Source organism: Chiloscyllium punctatum, chromosome 46, assembly GCF_047496795.1.
Source record: "Chiloscyllium punctatum isolate Juve2018m chromosome 46, sChiPun1.3, whole genome shotgun sequence".
Lineage (NCBI taxonomy): Eukaryota > Metazoa > Chordata > Chondrichthyes > Orectolobiformes > Hemiscylliidae > Chiloscyllium > Chiloscyllium punctatum.
This window is the reverse complement of record NC_092784.1, coordinates 39606839-39629649: the sequence shown is the minus strand read 5'-3', so window position 1 is coordinate 39629649 and position 22811 is coordinate 39606839. Positions and strand designations below refer to the sequence as shown.

General features: G+C 42.8%; 1 protein-coding gene across 1 annotated transcript in view; it reads left to right on the top strand.

The window, feature by feature from the left end:
* LOC140467903 (uncharacterized) overlaps positions 1-22811 on the top strand; it is a 154414-nt gene that overhangs the window by 14534 nt on the left and 117069 nt on the right. The window contains exons 2-4 of the mRNA XM_072563979.1: positions 4613-4711; positions 11531-11644; positions 21935-21997. Of these exons, the coding sequence (XP_072420080.1) occupies positions 4613-4711; positions 11531-11644; positions 21935-21997 (276 nt within the window). The remainder of the gene's footprint in view (positions 1-4612; positions 4712-11530; positions 11645-21934; positions 21998-22811) is intronic.

Genomic DNA, 22811 nt, shown 5'->3' with positions numbered 1-22811 from the left:
GTGTTTGTGACTTCATTGAGGTGCTGAACCTCTCTTCAAATGACCAGACAATCTTGGAATTTCAACACGAAGACTTGGTTTCCTTACCCAGATTCCTGAGTAAAAAGTGAACAATACAACCTTCCTGTACCTTAGCAGCTGATCAGTTGCACAGGACTACTGAGTGGATGTATAGAATTTGCACATGCCACAGGTAAATGATAGCTAGTTTTGCTGTCTATAAACAAATTGAAAATCAGAGGATGGAGGATGTGAGAAATAGAGGGTTAAAAGTTCGAGAGGAATTGAGAAGATTAGAGCATTGAAGTAAGTGAGTAGAAGTTTGGATCATGAGGAAGTCTGTGTCTAAGAGGCAGGGAATGAGAAGAGAGGAACATGCAGTATCAGTGTGTGGAAAGTTAGGAGGAAAAGATGTGAAAGGGCTGGAGGCTGGATAGGGAGAAAGAGAATTAAGGATGGAGTGTTGAAACTAAAAGCATGATGTTGTGTGAGAGACAGAGTGAGTAAAAGCAGGGGTCAGAGAAATGTAATGCAAGAGAATGGGACAGAGAGAGAGGAAGGAGAAACGGAGTGTGTAAGAAGGTGGGAGAAAGTTAACTACAGAATCCAGTGGGGCAGTGTGTATTTCTTTTAAATCGATAATATTTCTGTACACAACAGACCCATGAAGTGCAAAATGTACTTTGGGGGAATGTTTATTGTAAAGACTATATCATTTTTTGTGTGTATTTGTGATTGTGGACTAAAATGGAGAAAAGGGTAGTTTTAAAACTAAAGGCTGTGGAAGGTATCCTGTTATTTCCAAAAGTAAATGACTGAAACTCATTGTGTGCAGTGTTTACCCAATTGTGGGTTCGTTCTAGCAAAGAGGGCTGCAGCATGTAAATGGCACAGCACCAAGGTAATTTGCAGAGTGGAATTTGGCCAGCAACAGATAGCTAATTGGTTTGTGCACTTGTGACCAGTCTTGAATATTAAAAGCCTGAAGCTCTGATTCCTCCCTGTCTCTGCAGTAAAAATAACTGAAGCTTGAAATAGATTCAGTTTTTGCTTTCACCAGTTTCTATAAACTGTTGTTTTTAACCACTAACTAAAATAATTCTTGTGTACTGGCACTATTGAGCTGCAGTCCCCAGTTCTCTTTTCCTCCACCCATAAAATCATTTTGTTTTCTTGAGTATTTCTCTATTGTGTAGGGGTCTTAAAAGGGAATATGTTCTTAGCTGTTTAATTATACATAGAATCCCTACACTGTGGAAGCAGGTCATTCGCTCCTTTGAGTCCACACCAACCTTTTGAAGAGCATCCCACCCATACCAACCCTATCCCCGAAACCCTGCATTTCTCTGGCTATTCCATGAAACTTCACACAGACAGTTGCCCCAGGGTGAAATCAAACTGGGTCCCTGGTTCTGTGAGGCAGCAGTATTAAACACTGAACCACTATGCTGCATACTTGTGATTAGTAGTAAATTATGTTAAGTATACAAACTTGGTCATTGTTCTGAAAATTTTATTCCAGTGGTTGGTAAATTTGAAACTTTGTGTCCTTTGATTAGATCATGAGCTTTTGTGGCAAACCTGTGAAGAGTGGAGCTTAAGAATCAGTGGACTTTCCAAAATAGGTCATAACAACATGAATCATATGGCTATCTCACTTACTGAGTGAATGTAGCAGCATTTTGGTAAATTGCAATTCATTGTGACAATAATATATAAACAGATTCAACTGGAAATGTTGCCTTAGAGTCAAACTTGCAGAGAAGTTTCACTTCCTGTTGCAGTCAATTCAAAGATAAGGGCCTGAAGTACTCATGTTAGGCAGTATTTGGGAATAAATCAACAGCGGGATAAACTGTAAATCTTTGGAGCTCTGAGTTTGTTAGCTGCATGATCAGGGTTGCCTCTCTTCAGTCCAGAAGAAGGGTTGCACCCGAAACGTTGACTTCTCCACTTCATGATTCTGCCTGGCTTGCTGTGTTCTTTTCCAGCCTCCTGGCTGTCTATTTTGGATTCCAACATCTGTAGTTTTTTTTGTCTCTTCAGTGATGGTCAGTGCATGTGTGGATATCAGGTGAGGACAGGTACAGCCTGTCTTTGGTACATTGGCTGGGTAAACCCAACAAAGGTAACTGTCTGGCTGCCTGGAGGTGTGACCAAAACAAGACAGAATAGGACCAAACTAAAAATTTCAAGAAGGAGCCGGGTAAGTGGCGCAATGTGGCAGCCACTAACTGACTCCTGATGTTAAGAAGTTGGGGAGTTTAAAAAAATTCAGGGAATCCTTGTTAATCCAGTGGGAGTTTGGGATGGCAGGAAATTGTGTGGTATCTCAGGATCAGCTCCATAGCCCAACATCGAGTCATTTTCGACTTGAAACATTAGCTCTATATCTCTGTACTTTTGAACCTGAGGAAAGGCTGTGTTATGTGTTTGTTGTAAAGTACAGGTCAACTTCCCTCCGAGAACTAAAACCGAATCACCCAAATGGGAGCACTTCTCCCTGTCATCCCTGAATGTGAGAAGAGATGTAATCAGTTTTTCAGCAACTTTTTGTGGTTAAGTAAAAGAAATCCCTGCTGCTCACTTTACAATCTGCAAGGAACTATTTAGTTATCTAACTCTAACAGTGAACAAATTAACTAAACTATTCACAGACGGAACAATTTCCCTCTAGCTACTAATTTTTCCCAAATAAGGCAAGATTCCATTGGTATGCTGTTCCAATAAATAAAAGCCCCACTTATATAACAAAACAATATAATTTAATCTCTCAAAATTACATCTAGGTTACATGCCTTCCAGAACTTTGTGTCTTCTTCACTGATCCTTCTGTCAAGAACGTTTTCTCTGTAGATTCTTCTATCAGGAATTTACATAGTGCGCTGCGGTACCATGGTAAGTAGATAGTGCTTTGTCTGAGAGCTGTTACCTGTTAGCTCTGGGATTTTTTCCAACTGCCCCCTTCTTTTAAAACCTGATGATCTATGAATATTTTACAATTGGATTGGTCCTAGATTGTCAAAATCATCAGATTTAAATTTGATAGGTTTTTGGTATCAAAGTGCCTGGTTCAAATTGATTGGCCAAATTCAAACCTTGTTGCCTTGGCAAAAATGCTGCTTGGTCTGCTAACTGTCCGGCTTTTTGATGTGTTTCAATTTCTCTGCTCTCTATGCACCTGCAAATCCCCCCAAGCTGCTCACAGACATCCCTTTTTAAATCTCTAAGCACAGAAAAAGAAAGTATCTTTTAAAGGGACCATGCAATGCTTTCCCCATTTTACAATTTTACAAATACCAACTTTGCCACACGGTCTACAGATACAGATTGAGCTGCTGAATGGTTTGCTCTTACAGCCTATATGTTAACGTTGGCTTCAAGTTATCAGGTACCTGAATGTAAACTCGCAGCTCAGTTCAGACAAAAGTTGAGTCTTTTTGCAGGACCTCATCATGGAGAACAAGAATCTTCCAGAACCAACCAGGAATGGTGCGAATGGTGCAGCAGAGAGGGAGGGGAGAATAGTAGCTGGGGAAATTGAGGATGAGAGGAGAAAGGAGTGAGTTGGATGGGGTTGAAAATGGGGTGAGATGAGTGCGAGGGAGAAAATGGAGATAGGAAGGGTAGGAGATGAAGGTTTGGAGACACGAATGAGTGGGGATGAATGTAGAGACGAGGGTAGAAGGCGAGAAGGAGAAAAGGGATCTCTACACACAATGGCTAAACACTGTGTGACAAAGAACTCTGCTGCTAAGATGAGCCAGTCATGTCTCCAAATTTGAAGGTTCTGCTCTCTGAAATATGTCTTATTGCAGGTCCAAATAAATTAATAAATTATGTAAAAATATCATAGATGGTCCAATCACCTCCACTACCACCATGCAAACCTGCTCCTTCGGGCAGCCAAGGACTAATTGTAGGGTTTTATCAAGCTTACTTGAGTTGTCTCCTATATCTGTTGTAAAACACTCAAATTTTTTCCCAGATGACGTGTGGAAAATAGTGGGTTCCAAAACTTTCTATTCAATTGGTTCGATAACTTGTTAAAGGATGATTTTTTACTCTTGCCCCTTGTTCTATGACACCTGTGATCTTTAGTCTTCTTTGTCCTTTAACCTTCCCCTTTAACTCTATTCCTCCTCAGATGTTGCCAAAAATCTGAGTCTGAGCTGAAAATGTGTTTCTGGAAAAGCGCAGCAGGTCATGCAGCATCCAAGGAGCAGGAGAATCGACATTTCGGGCATGCGCCCTTCTCTAGGAATGAGCCCTTCTTCGGGCTCATGCCTGAAATGTCGATTCTCCTACTCTTTGGATGCTGCCTGACCTGCTGTGCTTTTCCAGCAACACATTTTCAGCTCTGATCTCCAGCATCTGCACTCCTCACTTTCTCCTAAAAAATCTGAGTCTCTCAGGTTTTTTTCTGATTTATTTCAGATCTCCAGCATCCACAGTGTTCTGCCTTTGATCTGATAATGGTGGAAAACTTCTGTTTTACACTGGCCACATAACTTGCAGCTGTGCTATCCAGCCAATGATGTTTAGCTAAAAGAACAGCAAAATAACAGAATAGTCAAATCTATAAACTGACTCTGACATGCTCTCTTTACAGAAGGAGTAATGGATCTTGATGTGACCGGAGACAGTATTCAGAAAGTGAGTTCTCAAGAGTGGAACAAGGAACAAGAGGAACAAAATGACATTAAGCCAGGTATACCACTTCTCACAGCTCTTTGCAATTGATCTCAGCCAGGCCGCAGTCGAATAGTTAACAGTCGAGAGTGTGATGTTGGAAAAGCACAGCAGGTCAGGCAGCATCTGAGGAGCAGGGGAATCACATTTCGGGTATAAGCCCTTCATCAGGACTCATTTCAAATCGTCTAATCTCCTGCTCCTCGGATGCTGCCTGACCTGCTGTGCTTTTACAGCACCACACTCTCGACTTTTCTCTCCAGCATCTGCAGTCCTCACTTTCTCCTAGTAAATAATTAACAGTTGAATATAAACCTACAGATCAATTAACAACAGAGAGCGGGTTGTTTTCCAATTGATTGGATAACATTTCTGCCAGAGAATGCCACTTATATTATTTTTCCAAAGATCAGACTGTGCAGTTAAACATTCAAATAAAGTCATGGAGGTAGAATACATATATTCTCACCTTCCTACTACAACCCCACCTATAGCCCACCTCTCACGGAGCCATCCCCTTCAACCGACAGTGTCAAGAACACAAAGTGAAATAAAGTATTGAGGTTGTGGTATAGATATTGATCCCTTGCCCAACCCCCTACCAGATGGCTATGTTTTTAAACATGGTGATCGTAGTATAAACTGGGAATTGAGCTTAGAAATCCCTGTGTGCACAATGTCTTAAATCTTGCTATTTTGTTTTGTGTCTATCTTCGTTCCATAATGCTTTTTGATTGCAACCTGAAATGATAGGCAAAGGACAGTCATCAGTGAGTATAGGGTGTGACCCCTAAATACCTTGAGAGTGTGCAAAAATCCCAGACTTAAGAGTGATGTAAAATTATAGAATGGTTACAGCATAGGCAGAGGCTGTTCATCCCACAATGACTGTGTACATTCTCTGCAAGAATAGTGCACCCTGCTTTTTCCCTGAAGACATGCAAAATGTTCATTTCCAGATATAGACTCTCTTGAAAACACGACATACTTTGTCAGAATCATTGGCGACCTTTAAGCGGCATTTGGATAGGTACATGGATGGGTGCTTAATCTAGGATAGAAGTTCGGCACAACATTGTGGGCCGAAGGGCCTGTTCTGTGCTGTATTGTTCTATGTTCTATGTACTTGGCATTTGCTGGTGTGTGGCCCCAGGAGCAAACCTCTTGATACATCGTCAGGGTTGCCATATGACTTCACAAATTGGGCAATGAGTGTTTGACTATGGGAGTCTGTGTTTGTTGTTGTAGAAAAAACACTTGTATCTAATACCCACCAACAAGCTTCAGGAGAAGCCACAAGATTCTGGTCAGAAATCAATTCCTATTCTCTCTAACTGGGTGAATCTGAGTCAATGTTAACAACTTTCAAAATCTCTGACCAGCTGGGGAGCATGTCTGACATTTTCAGTCTGAGTGGGTTAGCACCATGCCAAAGAATGAGGTTCCCCTGTATGCCAAGGGGAATCAGTGGTATAATGATCATGTAACTTGACTATAATCCAGAAGCACATGTTTGTGCTGTTGGGACATGGGTTCAAATCCCACCACAAAAAAAACTAATGGAATTTAAATTCAACTAATAAAAATAGCTGGTCTTGTTAATTGTGGCAAAGAATATCAACATTTTACAGGCTACCATCAAGAAGACACTAAACTGAACAAACTGTATAAATACAGTACCAAGAAGAGCATGACAGAGGCTGGGAATCCTTCAGTGAGTAACTCCCTTCCTGATTCCCAAAGTGTGTCCACAAGGCACAAATCAGGACTGTGATGGAACACTCCCCACTTGTGTGGATGAGTGCAGCTCCAGCAGCACTCAAGAAGTTTGCCACCATCCAGGGCAAAGTAGGCACCACATCCACAAACATCCATGAGTATAAAATACTTATCTCATGAATCAGCAGCCTTCATTTCAGTAGCCGAAGTCAGGAGAGCATGAGCTGGGGGCAGCTGGGAAGTATCAGTATAAAATACTTGTCTCGTGAATTGGTGGAGCGAAGGCTGAACAGGAGAGGAGGACTGCTGGCTACGTGAACTAATATATTTGGGCAGTGGCTAAACCCGAAACACTGCATGTATAATGCTTCCCATCTATCATTTTCTTCTAACCAAAACAAAGACTGTGTGAAGCGTTGGTAAGGTTTTTTTTTGTTCTGTTTTTGGCAATTTAGACCAGAGGTGATGGACGTTAGGGCAGTTGCATGTTCCTGTTGTAGGATGTGGGAAGTAAAGATCACCCTGCTGACTCCAACTGCAAGAAGTGCACCCAACTCCAGCTTCTCACAGACTACATTAGGGAACTGGAGCTGGATTAACTTTGGATCATTCCGAGGCTGAGGGAGTGATAGAGAGGAATTACAGGGAGGTAGTCACACCTAAGTTATAGGATAAAGGTAGCTGGGTGACTGTCATTATTCCCCTCAATAATAAGTATACCTCTTTGGATACTGTTTGTGTGTGTTGGGTTGGTGGGGTTGAGGGTACTTACCAGGGGAAAGCCACAGCGGCCAGGCCTCTAGCAACAACAAGCCTGGCTCAGAAGGTAAGGGTGGAGAATAGGAGAGCGATAGTTAATAGCCGATTCAATGGTTAGAGAAACACACAGGAGATTCTGTAGTCATGACCGATACTCCTGGATGGTATGTTGTCTCATTAGTATCAGGGTCAGGGATGTCAGGTCGAATCTACAGGATCCTTGAGGGGGAGCAGCCAGAAGTCGTGGTACACATCGGTACTAATGACATACCTCGGAAAAGAGATGAGCACCTGTAAAGTGAAAATAGAGAGTTAGGTTGGAAGGTAAAAGTCAAGGTAACAGAATAGTAATTTTAGGATTGCTACCAATGCCAAGGGCTAGTGAGGCTAGAAACAGAGATCAAGTGCAGCTAAACATGTGCCTGCAGAGCTGTTGTAAGAGAGTTATGTGGATCAGTGGGATACCTTCAGGAGAAGGTGGGACCTGTCAAAAGAGGACGGGTTGCATGTGAACTGGAGGGGCACCAATATCCTGACCAAGAGGTTTGCTAGAGCTCCTCAAGAGGAATAAAGTTAGTTTGGGAAGGGGGTAGGAACCTCAGCTACAGATCTGAGGATGGAGTATAGCCAGATCGGGTGAACAGCCAGATACAGCGGGCAGAGTCTATGAGAAAGGATAGACAGTTGATACGGCAAAGTTGCAGTCAGTGTAATGGGTTGGTGTGTCCATTTTAATGCAAGGTGTTTCAGGAATGAGGGTGATGAACCTAGAACATGGATCAGTACTTGGAGCAACGATGTTGTGGCCATTACGGAAACTTGGATATCGCAAGGGCAGGAATGGTTATTGAATGTTCTGGGGTTTAGATGTTTCAAAAAGAGTAGTGAGGAGGATAAAAGAGGTGGGGGAGTGGCATTGTTAATCAGGGATAGTATCACAGCTGCAGAAAGGGAATTTGTTAAGGAAGCTTTGTCTATAGAGTCAGTGTGGGTAGAAGTCAGATACAGAAAAGGTGCAGTCACTTTATTGGGAATTTTCTATAGACTCCCCGATAGCAACAGAGGCACAGAGGAGCAGATTGGGAGGCAGAGTTTAGAATTAACAGGGTTGTTTTCATGGGAGACTGCAACTTCCCTAATATCGATTGGAACCTCCTTAGTGCACATAGTTTGGATGGGGCAGATTTTATCAGGTGTGTCCAGGAAGGATTCCTGACTCAATATGAAGACAGGCCGACGAGGGGGGAGGCCATATTAGACTTGGTGCTCGGCAATGAACCAGGGCAGGTGTCAGATCTCTCAGTGGGAGAGCATTTTGGTGATCATAATCACATCTCCCTGACCTTTACTGTATTCATAAAGAACCATAGGAGCAGATGGTATGGAAAAGTATTTAATTGGGGGAGGGGTATTACAATGCTATAGGCAGGAACTGTGGTGCATAAATTGGGATCAGTTGTTCTCCGGGAAATGCACAACAGAAATGTGGAGTTTGTTTCGGGAGCACTTGCTGCAAGTGCTGGACAGATTTGCCCCACTGAGGCAAGGAAGGGATGGTAGAGTGAAGGAACCTTGGATGATGAGATGTGGAACATTTAGTCAAGAGGAAGAAGGAAGGAAGTTTACTTAAGGTTGAGGAAGCAAGGACCAGACAGGGCTCTCGAGGGTTACAAGGTAGCCAGGAAGGTACTGAAGAATGAGCTTAGAGCTAGAGTGGGCATGGAAAAGCCTTAGCGGGTAGGATTAAGGAAAGCCCCACGGCTTTCTAAACTTACGTGAGGAACAAGATGATGGCCAGAGTAAGGGTCTGGCCAATCAGGGATAGTGGAGGGAACTTGTGCAAGGAATTGGAGGAGGTAGGGGAGGTTCTTAATGAATACTCTGCTTCAGCATTCACTAGTGAGAGGGATCTTGTCGTTTGTGAGGAGAGCATGAAACAGACTGATATGATTGAAAAGGTTGATTTTGAGAAGGAGAATGTGCTAAAAACGTTGAAAAACGTAATCGATTCCATGGACCAGACAGGATATACCTAAGGTTCATACGGGAAGTGAGAGAAGAAATTGTGCTTTTAGTGATGATTTTTGCATTCTCGCTGTCCAGTGGAGATGTGCCAGAAGATTGGAGGGTAGCAAATGTTATTACCTTGTTCAAAAAAGGGAATAGAGATAACTCTGGGAATTATAGCCCAGTCAGTCTTACATCTGTGGTGCGCAAATTATTGGAGAGGATTCTGAGAGACAGAATTAATGATTATTTGGAAAAACATAGTTTGATTAGAGACAGTCAGCATGGCTTTGTGAGGAGCAGGTCATGCCTCTCAAACCTTACTGAATTCTTTGTGACAAAGTGCAAGGGATCTTTTCTGGGACTTTTGCTCTTTGTGATTTTTATAAATGACTTGGATGAAGTGGAAGGGTAGGTTAGTAAGTTTGCTGACGACACGATGGTTGGTGGAGTTGTGGATAGTGTGGAGGGCTGTTGTAAACAGGAGATTGACAAGATGCAGAACTGGGCTGTTAAGTGTCAGATGGAGTTCAATCTGGAAAAGTGTGAAGTGATTCATTTTGGACAGTTGAATTTGAATGCAGATTACAGGCTAAAAGGCAGGATTCTTGGCAGTGTGGACGAACAGAGGTACCTTGAGGTCCAAGTCCATAGATCCCTCAAAGTTGTCACCAAAGTTGATAAGCTTGTTCAGAAGGTGTATGGTGTGTTGACTTTAATTAACAGTGCAATTGAGTTTAAGAGCCATTAGTTTATGCTGCACCTTTATAAAGCCGTGGTTAGACCACACTTGGAATATTATGTTCAGTTCTGGTCACCTCATTATAGGAAGAACCGTGGAAGCTTTGGAGAGGGTGCAGAGATTTGCCAGGATGTTGCCTGGATGGAAGGGCATGTTTTATGAAGAAAGGTTGAGAGACTGAGGGCTTTTCTCATTGGAGTGAAGAAGGACGAGAGGTGACTTGATAGAGATGTACAAGATGATGAGAAGCACAAGTAAGGTGGCGAGCCAGAGACTTTTTCAAGGATGGAAATGGCTATCATGAGTCATAACTTTAAGGTGATTGGAGGAAGGTTTAGGGAAGATGTCAGAGGTAGATTCTTTACACCGTGGTGGGTGCATGCAATGTCGTGATGGTAGATTCAGATACATTAAGGGCATTTAATCGACTCTTAGATAGGCACGTGGAATGTAAGTTAGTTTGATCTTACAGTAGGACAATAGGTCAGCACAACATTGAGGACCAAAGGACCTGTACTGTGCTGTGCTGTTCTATGTTTGAAACATTCATTCCACCCATCACTGACTCTCAGTAGCAGCAGTGTGTACCATCTACAAGATGCACTGCATTAACACACCAAGACTCTTAGGACAGCATCTTTCAAACCCATTATCTTTACAACCTTGAAGGACAAGAGCAGCAGATGCATGGACACACCACCACCTGCAAGATCCTCAGCAAGCTACTCACCATCCTGATTTAGAAATGTATTGACATTTCTTCACTGTCACTGTAACAGCAATGTGGGTGCACCTGCTCCAGTTGACTGCAGTTGTTCAAGGAAGCAGCTAACTCGCACCTTCTTAAGGGCAATTAAGAATGGGTAATGAATGCTGACCCAACCAGCAGTACCCATCCCTGAGCAATTGTTGTAAACTCCCATCTCATTCACTAATGTGCTTGAGGGTAGAATAGCCTCTGTCCTTACCTTGTCTAGTCTCCACTTGCCTAATACCCGCAGCAATGTGAATGATTCTGAACTGCCCAAAGAAATAGCCCAGAAATGAGCTCAGTTCAAGGGCAATTAAACATGGCAAAACTATTATCCTTTCTAGTAATGTCCTCATTCCAAACCAGCATAATTTTAAGATGAAATGATTCATAGGGACTGGTTCCATGTTTTATTTTATTGTGCTTTTCTTATTCATTCATGGGATGTGGGCATCACTGGCTAGGCGAGCATTTATTGCCCAGCCTGAGTTGCCTTTGGGAAGGTGTTGATGAGCTGCTTTCTTGAATCTCTGTAGTCCACCTCATCACAAATCCAACCCTCCAACTTGGCACTGTCCTCTTGAACTGTCCTACCTGTTCATCTTCCTTCCCACCAATCTGCTCCACCCTCCTCTCTGATCTATGACCATCACCTCACAACTTCATCTACCTATTGCCTTCTCAGCTCCCTTCCCCAGAGTGCTATAGGGAGCATGTTCCAGGAATTTGATGCATTCTGTTATCAGAATGGAAAGAACATACAACTCAGAACCAAACAGAGCTTCTGAACAGGTTTCTGAAGTGCCCAGTCTTGAGTTGTTGCCACTTTTCATCCTCATATTGTCATTTACATTTTGCAGAACACGCTGACCAACCTTCATTGCGAGGAAAACAGCAGCCTTTGATTTTCTACATTCTCCTGGGTCTCTCCATTCTACTGTCAACAGGAATTCTCATTGCTGGAGTCATAATGTGTACGTTTCCTTATGTTCAATGTGCTAAACTTATTGTAGTGCAGATTTTCTGCAGTGATGCTGTGAGCCATTCACTTAGACTCTTCATCCTATGTCCTTTAGCACTAAAGTGATTTACTATGTAACCTCCTGGATGTGCACTCTGATAGTGATGCAGTGAGGGGTAAAGAAGATAGAGTCATTGAGATGTACAGCACAGAAACAGACCCTTTGGTCCAAATTGTCCATGCCGATCAGATATTCCAACCTAATCTAGTCCCACTGGCCAGGACCCAACCCATATCACTTCAAAACTTTCCTATTTGTATACCCATCCAGATACCTTTTAAATGTTGCAATTGTACTAGCCTCCACCACTTCCTCTGGCAGCTCGTTCCATACACACATCACCTTCTGTGTGAAAAAGTTGTCCCTTAGGTCTCTTATACATCTTTCTCCTCTCACCCTAAACCTATGCCCTTTACTTATTTACTCCTCCACCCCACGGAAAATACCTTGTCTATTTATCTTATCCATGCCCCTCATGATTTTATAAACCTCCATAAGGTCATCCTTCAGCCTCCAATATTCGAGGGAAAACGGCCCCAGCCTATTCAACCTCTCCCGATAGCTCAAATTCTCCAACCCTGGAAACATCCTTGTAAATCTTTGCTGAACCCTCTCAAGTTCCACAGCATCTTTCTGATAGGAAGGAGACCAGAATTCCACGCAATGTGGCCTAACTGATGTCCTGTACAGCCACAACATGACCTCCCAACTCCTATACTCAAAAATGCCTTCTTCACTATCCTATCTACCTGCGACTCCACTTTCAAGGAGCTATGAACCTGCACTCTTCAGCAACACTCCCTAGGACCTTACCATTAAGGGTATAAGTCCTGCTAAGATTTGCTTTCCCAAAATGCAGCACCTCGCATTTATCTGAATTAAACTCCATCTGCCAATCCTCAGCCCATTGACCCATCTCATCAAGATCTGAGGTAACCTTCTTTGCTGTTCGCTACACCTCCAATTTTGTGTCATCTGCAAACTTACTAACTATTAGATTAGATTACTTAGTGTGGAAACAGGCCCTTTGGCCTAACAAGTCCACACCGCAACCCACCCAGACCCATTCCCCTACATCTAACACTATGGGCAATTTAGCATGGCCAATTCACCCAACCTGCACATTTTTGGATTGTGGGAGGAAACCGGAGGACCCGGAGGAAACCCATGCAGACACGGGAAGAATGTGGAAACTCCACACAGAGTCGCCCAAGGCGGGAATTGAACCCGGGTCTCTGACGCTGAGAGGCAGCAGTGCTAACCACTGTGCCACCGTGCCTCCTATGTTCACATCCAAATCATTTATATAAATGACGGAAAGTAGTGGACCCAGCACCGATCCTTGTGGCACTCGACTCGTCACAGGCCTCCAGTCTGAAAAACAACCCTCCACCACCACCACCTACTGTCTTCTACCTTCGAGCCAGTTCTGTATCCAAATGGTTAGTTCTCCCTGTATTCCATGAGATCTAACCTTGCTAACCAGTCTCTCATGGGGAACTTTGTCGAACGCCTTATTGAAGTCCATGTAGATCACGTATACTACTCTGCCCTCATCAATTCTCTGTGTTACTTCTTCAAAAAACTCAATCAAGTTTGTGAGATATGATTTCCTACATACAAAGCCATGTTGACTATTGCTAATCAGTCCTTGCCTCTCGTCATCCAGCATTCTCTACATCTACCAGTCTTTCCTTTTATCCTGACAGGAAGGCATGTCTTTGGACTCTCATTATCTCATTTCTGAAGGCTTCCCATTTTCCAACCGCCCCTTTACCCGCAAACATCTGCCCCAATCAGCTTTTGAAAAGTCTTACCTAATATCATCGCGTTTAGCTTTCCTTCAATTTAGAACTTCAACTTTTAGATCTGGTCTGTCCTTTTCCATAACTATTTTAAAACTAATAGAATTATGGTCACTGACCCCAAAGTGCTTCCCCACTGACAACTCAGTCACCTGCCCTGCCATCAAGTTTTACACCTTCTCTCATAGGTACATCCACATACTGAATCAGAAAAAAATTCTTGTATGCACTTAACAAATTCTTCTTCATCTAAACCCTGAACACCAAGGCAGTCCCAGTCTATGTTTGGAAAATTAAAATTCCCTCCGTAACCAGCCTATTAGTCTTACAAATTACTGAAACCTCCTTTCAAATTTGTTTCTTAATTTCCTGCGGACTGTCAATAATACAATCCCAATAAGGTGATCATCCCCTTTTTATTTCTCAGTTTCACCCAAATAATTCCCCGGGATGTATTTCTGGAAATATCCTCCTTCAGCACAGCTGTAATGCTATCCCTTATGAAAAACACCAACCACTCTCTCCCCTGTTTGCCTCCCCTTCTGTCCTTCCTGTAGCATTTGTATCCTGGAACATTAAATTGCCAGTCCTGTTCATTCCTGAGTCACATTTCTGTAATTGCTGTGATATCCCAGTTCCATGCTCCTAACCATGCCCTGTTAGGCCTCTTGCATTGAAATAAATGCAGTTTAATTTATCAGTCCTACCTTGTTCTCTGCTTTATCCCCGACTGCTTGCCTCATTTCTTTTCTCAACTATACCAGTCTCTCATTGATTTCTTTCCTCACTATGTCCCTCAGTCCCACCCACCCTCCCCCAGCCTTACTCGTTTAATTCCTCCTGAGCAGCGCCAGCAAATCTCCCTGCCAGTATATTAGTCCCCTTCCAATTCAGGTGCAATCCATCCTTGTACAAATCACTTCTACCCAGAACAGATTCCAATGATGCAAAAATATGAATCCTTCTCCAGCTCCTCAGCCACGCATTCATCTGCTTAATCCTCCTATTTCTACCCTCACTATCTCGTAGCACTGGGAAAAATCTAGATGTTGCTACCCTTGAGGACCCCCTTTTTAAACTCCTGCCTAACTCTCTATATTCTCTCTTCAGAATCTCATCCTTTCCCTTCCTGTGTCATTGATTCCAATGTGTACAATGATCTCCTGGTCCCTCTCCCGTTTGAGAACATTCTGCACCCTCTCTGAGACATCAGTGATCCTGACACCAGGGGGCAACACCATTCTGATTTTTTGCTGCTGACCACAGCAACGTCTCTCTGTGCCTCTGACTAGAAAGTCCCATAATGCAGTTGATCGCTTTGAACCCAATGTACCCCTCATTACATTGGAGCCTGTCTTGATACCAGAAACTTGGCTCTTCCTGCTACATTCCCCTGAGAATCCATCACCCTGTACGTTTTCCAAAACAGCATACTTGTTTGAAATGGGGATAGCCACAGAAGAATCCTGCACTATCTGCCTACCTCTCTCACCTTTCCTGGAGTTAACCATTCGCCCAGTAGTCTGCATTCCTGTTACTCCTTCCAAAGTGAATCACCTCACACATTTCTGCATTAAAGTCTGTCTGCCACCTCTCAGCCCTGATCTGCAGCTTATCTAAGTCCCTCTGTAACCTCCAACATCCTTCCACACTGTCCACAACTATACTGACCTTAGTGACATCCGCAAATTTACTAACCCATTCTTCTATGCCCTCATCCAGGTCGTTTATAAAAATAACAAACAACAGTGGCCCCAAAACAGATCCTTGTATCAGCGACTTTTTTCCCTTCCTATAACTGCCATCCATCACTGCCTCATTCCTCATTGCCTTGTAACTGTCGCTCCAACCGATCCATTTGATCTGATAGAATTCGCAATCAACGGCATTTATTGCAAATATAATCCTCAGTAACACGTAAATACTTCCTAAACTCCCACATCCTACAAGGAGAGTATATCACTCTACTAAAGGCCATTTTTGCTTCTTCCAACCTACAGACTCAAAATAGCACTGCCTGATACCTCAACATAACATTGCTCCAGGCTAACTTATTAATTATATGTTTTATTGAAATTTGTCTCTGAAATCTTAAGTATTAAGAACCCATTATACTCGCTATTGTAGATTTATAGCAAGGCTATACTTAAAACTATTTACTTAACTGTTTCTCTGCTCAGGGACTTAAGTGAACACTTCAAGTAACAGTCGATCTCCTTAACCAGTGACAGATCAAAATTGAGAAAGAATCTCAGCCTGAGCAGGGGATGGAGTCAAATTGAGAGGAAAGGAAACTGGACAAGAGTGAAGAAAAGTTCAACAGATGAAAATAACAAAAATATTTGTTTAAAATGGTAACTTTTCTGCTCCAGAACAACCAACCCTGTTGGGCGGCTCAGTGGTTAATACTGCTGTCTCACAGCGCCAGAGACACTGGTTCAATTCCCGCCTCAGGAGCTGTCTGTGTGGAGTTTGCACATTCTCCCTGTGTCTGCGTGGGTTTCCTCCAGGTGCTCCGGTTTCCTCCCACAGTCCAAAAATGTGCAGGTTAGGTGAATTGGTCATGCTAAATTGCCCGTGGTGTTAGGTGAAGGAGTAAATGTAGGGGAATGGGTCTGAGTGGGTTGCTTTTCGGAGGGTCGGTGTGGACTTGTTGGGCCAAAGAGCCTGTTTCCACTCTAAGTAATCTAATCTAGTTAATATAGCAAAGTCAGTAATTCTTATTGGTACTTCCAGTGAGGAGGATCGTAAACTGGCAATGCTAATTCAGACAGTGCAGATCATCGAACATAGAATATTATAGCGCAATACAGGCCCTTCGGTCCTCGATATTGCACCACCCTGTGGAACCAATCTGAAGCCCATCTACCCTGCACTATTCCATTATCATCTATATGCCTATCCAATGACCATTTAACTGCCCTTAAAGTTGGCAAGTCTTCAACTTTTGCAGGCAGTGCATTCCACGCCCCTACTACTCTCTGAGTATAGAAACTGCCTCTGACATCTGTCCTATTTCTATCACCCTTCAGTTTGAAGATATGTCCCCTCGTGCTAGCCATCACCATCCGAGGAAAAAGGCTCTCACTGTCCAACCGATCTAACCCTCTGATTATCTTCTGTCTCAATTATGTCACATCTCAATTTTCTTCTCTCTAACGAAAACAGCCTCAAGTCTCTCAACATTTCCTTATATGACCTTCCCTCCATACCAGGCAACATCCTCATGAATCTCCTCTCACCCTTTCCAAAGCTTCCACACCCTTCCTATGATGCGGTGACCAGAACTGTACACAATACTCTAAGTGCGACCGCACCAGAGTTTTGTACAGCTGCAGCATGACCTCATGGTTATGAAATTCAATCCCTCTACTAATAAAAACTAAGACACCTTATGCCTTCTTAACAGCCCTATCAACCTGGGTGGTGACTTTGAGGGATCTATGTACATGGACACTGAGATCTCTCTGCTCATCTACACTACCAAAAATCTTACCACTCGCCCAGTTGTCTGCATTCCTGTTACTCCTTCCAAAGTGAATCACCTCACACTTTTTTGCATTAAACTCCATTGCCACCTCTCAGCCCTGCTCTGTAGCTTATCTAAGTCCCTCTGTAACCTCCAACATCCTTCCACACTGTCCACAACTATACTGACCTCAGTGACATCTGCAAATTTACTAACCCATCCTTCTATGCCCTCATTCCAGTCGTTTTATAAAAATAACAAACAACACTGGCCCCAAAACAGATCCTTGCATTAGACCACTAGTAACTGAACTCTAGGATGAATATTTCCCATCAACCACTACCCTCTGTCTTCTTTCAGCTGGCCAATTTCTGATCCAAACCACCAAATCACCCTCAATCCCATGCTTTCGTATTTTGTTCCTACCATGAGGAACCTTATCAAATGCCTTACTGAAATCCATATGCAAATATCAATGGCTTTACCCTCATCCACCTGTTTGGTCACCTTCTTAAAGAACTCAATAAGGTTTCTGAGACACAACCTACCCTTCACAAAAGCATGTTGATTATCCCTAATCAATGTATTCCTATCGAGATGATTATAAATGATCTTATAACCTTTTCCAACACTTTACCGACAACCAAATTAAGATGGACTCGTCTATAATTACCAGGGTTGTCTCTACTCCCTTTCTTGAACAAGGGAACTACATTTGCTATCCTCCAGTCTTCTGGTACTATTCCCGTAGACAATGATGACATAAAGATCAAAGCCAATGGCTCGGCAATCTCCTCCCTAGTTTCGCAGAGAATCCTCAGATAAATCCCAACCAGCCCAGGGGATTTATCTATTTTCACACTTTCCAGAATCTCTAACACCCCTTCCTTGTGAACATCAATCCTATCTAGTCTAGCAGCCTGTTTCTCAGTATTCTCCTCAACAACATTATATTTTTCCAATGTGAGCACTGATGAAAAATATTCATTTAGCGCTTCTCCTATCTCCTCTGACACCATGCACAATTTCCCATTATCATCCTTGATTGGCCCTAATCTTACTCTGTTCATTCTTTTATCTCTGTGTGGAGTTTGCACATTCTTCCCGTGTCTGTGTGGGTTTCCTCCGGCTGCTCTGGTTTCCTCCTACAATCCAAAGATGTGCAGGTAAGTGAATTGGCCATGCTAAATTTCCCGTAGTGTTCAGGAATGTATAGGTTAGGAGCCTTAGTCAGGGGTAAATGTAGAGTAAAAAATGTAGGTGATTGGGTCTGGGTGGGTTACTCTTCAGAGGGTCCGTGTGCACTTGTTAGTCTAAATGGCCTGTTTCCACACTAGGAATTCTATGATTAAATATAAGTTATTGTGATCTTCACGTCTTCTGAGGTCAACAAGGGGAGGGAGAGAAAGGTCTTCCTGGAAGTTACCAGCCTCCTGTTAAGGATACTTTCGATTGTGTTTCCTTCCTGTTGCATGGTGCTGTTACTATGCTAAAGGGGATAGATTCAAGACAGATCTCACAACTCACCAGACATCCATAATGCACTGTGAGCCATTAGCAGCAGCAGCTGTATTGTATTTAAACCTGTAACCTCACAGACTCAGCATATCCACTACTCCACCATTGCTGTAAAACCAGGAATCAAATTCCACCTTGGAAGAAAGGTCAGGGGACTCAAAACATGTATTTATGCTTTGTACTAAGCATGTGTAATTGCAAGATAAGATTATCTCCTATTTATGCTTTGTATTTACTATATTTTCTATCCATAGATGATATCAGACTTGCTGAGTTTCTTCAGCCGTTTCTGTTTGTTTGCTTCAGAGCCCCAGCATTTGCAGTTGTTTTATTATATAAGCCAGGGATCAACCGTGGTTCAATGAAGAGTGCTAGGTAGCATGCCAGATTCTGCACCAGACATACCTAGAAATGAGGTATCAATTTAGTGAAGTTATAAAATAAGATCATTTTCATGCCCAAAAGTATAAACAGCAAATGGTAGAGCTCATAAAATTGCCGCAAACAACAGATCAGCTCTGCTGTCCTATATGTATAGGTTTGGTCATGAGCGATGGTGGACAGTTACATTTGAAATATGACGCTGTACATGTATCACCACCTTCAGTGATGGGGGAGCCCAGCACATTAATGCAAAATATAAGACTGAAGCATTAGCAATAATCTTCAGCCAGAAGTGCAAAGTGGATGAACCATCCATTAGATGTTCCTAATGTCACAGATGCCAGCTTTCAGCCAAGTCAATTCACTCCATATCATATCACAAAATGGCTGAAGGCACTGGATACTACAAAGCGTATAGGGTCTAACAGTATTTCAACAATAGTACTGAATATTTGTTCTCCAGAGCTTGCTGCACCCCTAGTTAGCCTGTTTCAGTGTAACTAGAGTACTGGCATTTACCCAACAATGTGGAAAATTACCCACTTATGTTCTGTGCAGAAAAGCAGGACAGATCTAAACCCAACCCATCCTTGTTTCATTAGTTAACTTACAATTTTCATCATGTGATTTTCAAAAGCTATAGAACAGCAGTTACTCAACAATAACCTATTCACTGAGACACAGTTTGACCTTTGCTATGGCTTCTCAGCTCCTGACTTCATTATAATCTTGACGCAAAGATGGAGAAAAAAAAGATGAGAATGACTTGATAACAAAAGCAGCGTTGGGACATCAAGAAGTCCAAGCAAAACTGGATTTAGGGGAAATCAGGGTGAAATTCTGCTGGTTGGAGTCATACCTGGCATATACAAACATGGTTATGGTTGTTAGAGTCAATCATCTCAGCTCCTGGACATCTTACAGGAGTTCTTCAGGGTAGTATCCTCAGCCCAACCATCTTTGCTTCATCAATGACTTTCCCTCCACTCGTAAGGTCAAAAATGGTGCTTTTGCAGATGATTGCACAATGTTCAGCATCATTCACAACTCCTTAGATCCTGAAGCAGTTCATATCCAAATGCAGCAAGAACTGTACCATGACTCTCTGTGTGAAGTTTGCACATTTTTCCTGTGTCTGCATGGGTTTCCTCCGGGTGCTCTGGTTTCCTCCCACAATTCAAAGATGTGTAGAATAGGTGAATTGGACACGATAAATTGCCCATAGTCTTCAGGGATGTGTAGGTCAGGTGCATTAGTAGTGGGGAAATGTAGAGTAATAGGCCTGGGTGGGATACTCTCTGGAGGGTCAGTGTGGCCTTATTGGGTCAAATGACCTGTTTCCACACTAAAGAATCTATGATTCTAGACCATAGGAGTAGGACATTGGCTAGGGATCCTGCAGCAAGTAGCTCACTTTCTGACTTGCCAAAGTCTATCCAACAAATGTCCACTTATGTCTAAGACACAAGTCAAGAGTGTTATGAAATAACCATCACTTGCCTGCATATGTCACTCTCCACCTTGACGCCATTTAGGACAAAGCAACCTGGCATCACAACCACGACCCTCATTTTCTCCCTCCATCACCAATGCTCAGTGACAGCATGCGTACCATCTGCAAGATGCACTGCAGCAACTTGCCAAGGCTCATCCAACAGTACCTTTTCAAATTATAAATCACAGGATGAAGTAGTCTGATCAACCCACCCATATCCCCTACCCTCTTAAAAAGATGAGAGCAGCAGATAAGAGGAACATCACCTCCTGCAGGTCACACACCCTCCTGACTTAGAGTCATAGAGATGTACAACATGGAAACAAACTCTTCGGTCCAACCTGTCCATGCTGACCAGATATTCCAACCCAATCTAGTCCCACCTGCCAGCACCTGACCCATATCCCTCCAAACCCTTCCTATTCATATACCCATCCAAAAGCCTCTTAAATGTTGCAATTGTACCAGCCTCCACCACTTCCTCTGGCAGCTCATTCCATACACGTACCACCCTCTGCGTGAAAAAGTTGCCCCTTAGGTCTCTTATATCTTTCCCCTCTCACCCTAAACCTATGCCTTCTAGTTCTGGACTCCCCGACCCCAGGGAAAAGACTTTGTCTATTTATCCTATCCATGCCCCTCATAATTTTGTAAACCTCTATAAGGTCACTCCTCAGCCTCCGGCGCTCTAGGGAAAACAGCCCCAGCCTGTTCAGCCTCTCCCTGTAGCTCAGATCCTCCAACCCTGGCAACATCCTTGTAAACCTTTTCTGAACCCTTTCAAGTTTCACAACATCTTTCTGATAGGAAGGAGAACCTGAAAATGTATCGCCATTTCCTTCACTGCTTCTAGGTCAAGATGCTGAAATTGTCTCTTTAATGGCACCGTGGGTCTATCTATAGCAAATAGACTGCAGTAATTCAAGAAGGCAGCTCACCATCATCTTCTCCAAGGCAATTAGAGGTGGACAATAAAAACTGGCTGAGCCACCTATGCTCATGTCTCTCAAATTAATTTATAAAACATCAGCATGTCTCTTATCCAAGAGTTCTGAAAGATACAACTGAGCCCTTAGAACACAGTATGCAATCTAATTTTTAAAAATTATTAAATGTATTAAAAAGCAACAAGATCAGGGAGGTTCATGCAGCAGATTCATTAGAACCTCAGAGAAGACCATTTAACTTTACTGACAGCATAGAATGCACCAAATGGTAGATACTTCCTTGAATCCCACATAATATTCCTCTTTGTCTTCCTGCTCCTACCCCTTTCTCCATTCTCACTCCATCTCCCTCCACCTGCTCCCCTTCTCTACTATGTCCTTGGGTTCCACTCCACATGTTTAAGAGAATCTCACTCAACAGCTGCCCAGCTAGCTTTCTGAAAATATCAAGTTCACATTGAGTAGAGCAAGAAGACAGGGACATTGGAGCGGGTCAGTGAGTGCCCTCATCTGCTGAAGCAACTGAGTAATTTGTTCTATGTGGGTGGAATTTAAATGAAAGGGGGTAGTGGTTATCTCAAAGGCTTTGCTGGGATGCTTTCTGAAGTATTTTTCCCATTTCAGTCACACAGATGTTCAACGAAATGAGGAAATCGCAATTGGAGCTTAGCCTGATGCAGAATAGCAGTAAGTGTTGAATCCCAATAGGAAGAACACGCCATATTCCAGGTTCCCTTTATTGTCTGGGTGAGAAGTGTTACTCTTGAATTTTCTCATTGCCACTGATTTCTTACCCTAAATCTATGACCCCTAGTTACAGACCTTTCGACCAGAAGGAATAGGATCATAGCTTTGTGATTCAGTGTGCCGAGTTGTTATTGGGAATATCAAGTTAATGTTCCTATCAGCCATGTAAGGTTCCTAAGAGGAACCTGGCTACATATATCTCCAAAGGTGATCTTTCACAAAACATAAGCACATGGTTTTGCAGTAATTGTTGAATATTAAAATACATATATCTAAACCTCACAATTTCATCACAATACAGGGATGTAAAATATCTTGTAACCAATTCTCCCTTGAGCTGACTGCATGGAGCCCCAAAACAAGAAGAAATGGATTAAGGAAAGACAGGAGAGGATGTTATGTTCTCAGGATAGGGAGTTACAGAGGTGCTTTTTCTATTCTGAAGAAACAATGCAGCTGCCTAATGTGGAAGTGCATCCTAACTTTGTTCAGATGAACAGATAAAATCAGAGGCTGATACAAAGAAGAAGATAGCCACAATGGCCACTGGAGACTTGCTCTAAAATGGCTCTTAAGAAATATCTCAAAGAAGGAGATGGTGAGGGTTGAGGCAGTGTTTCAGAGTGTGAAGCCTCGACTACTGAAAGCACAATCTGGTGGTAAACTGATTGATAGAGTGCTCAAAGTCAGGACCAGAGAGGTGGAGAGTTTGAGGGAGTCTGAAGGAGGTATGATGCATAGAAAATATACTAAC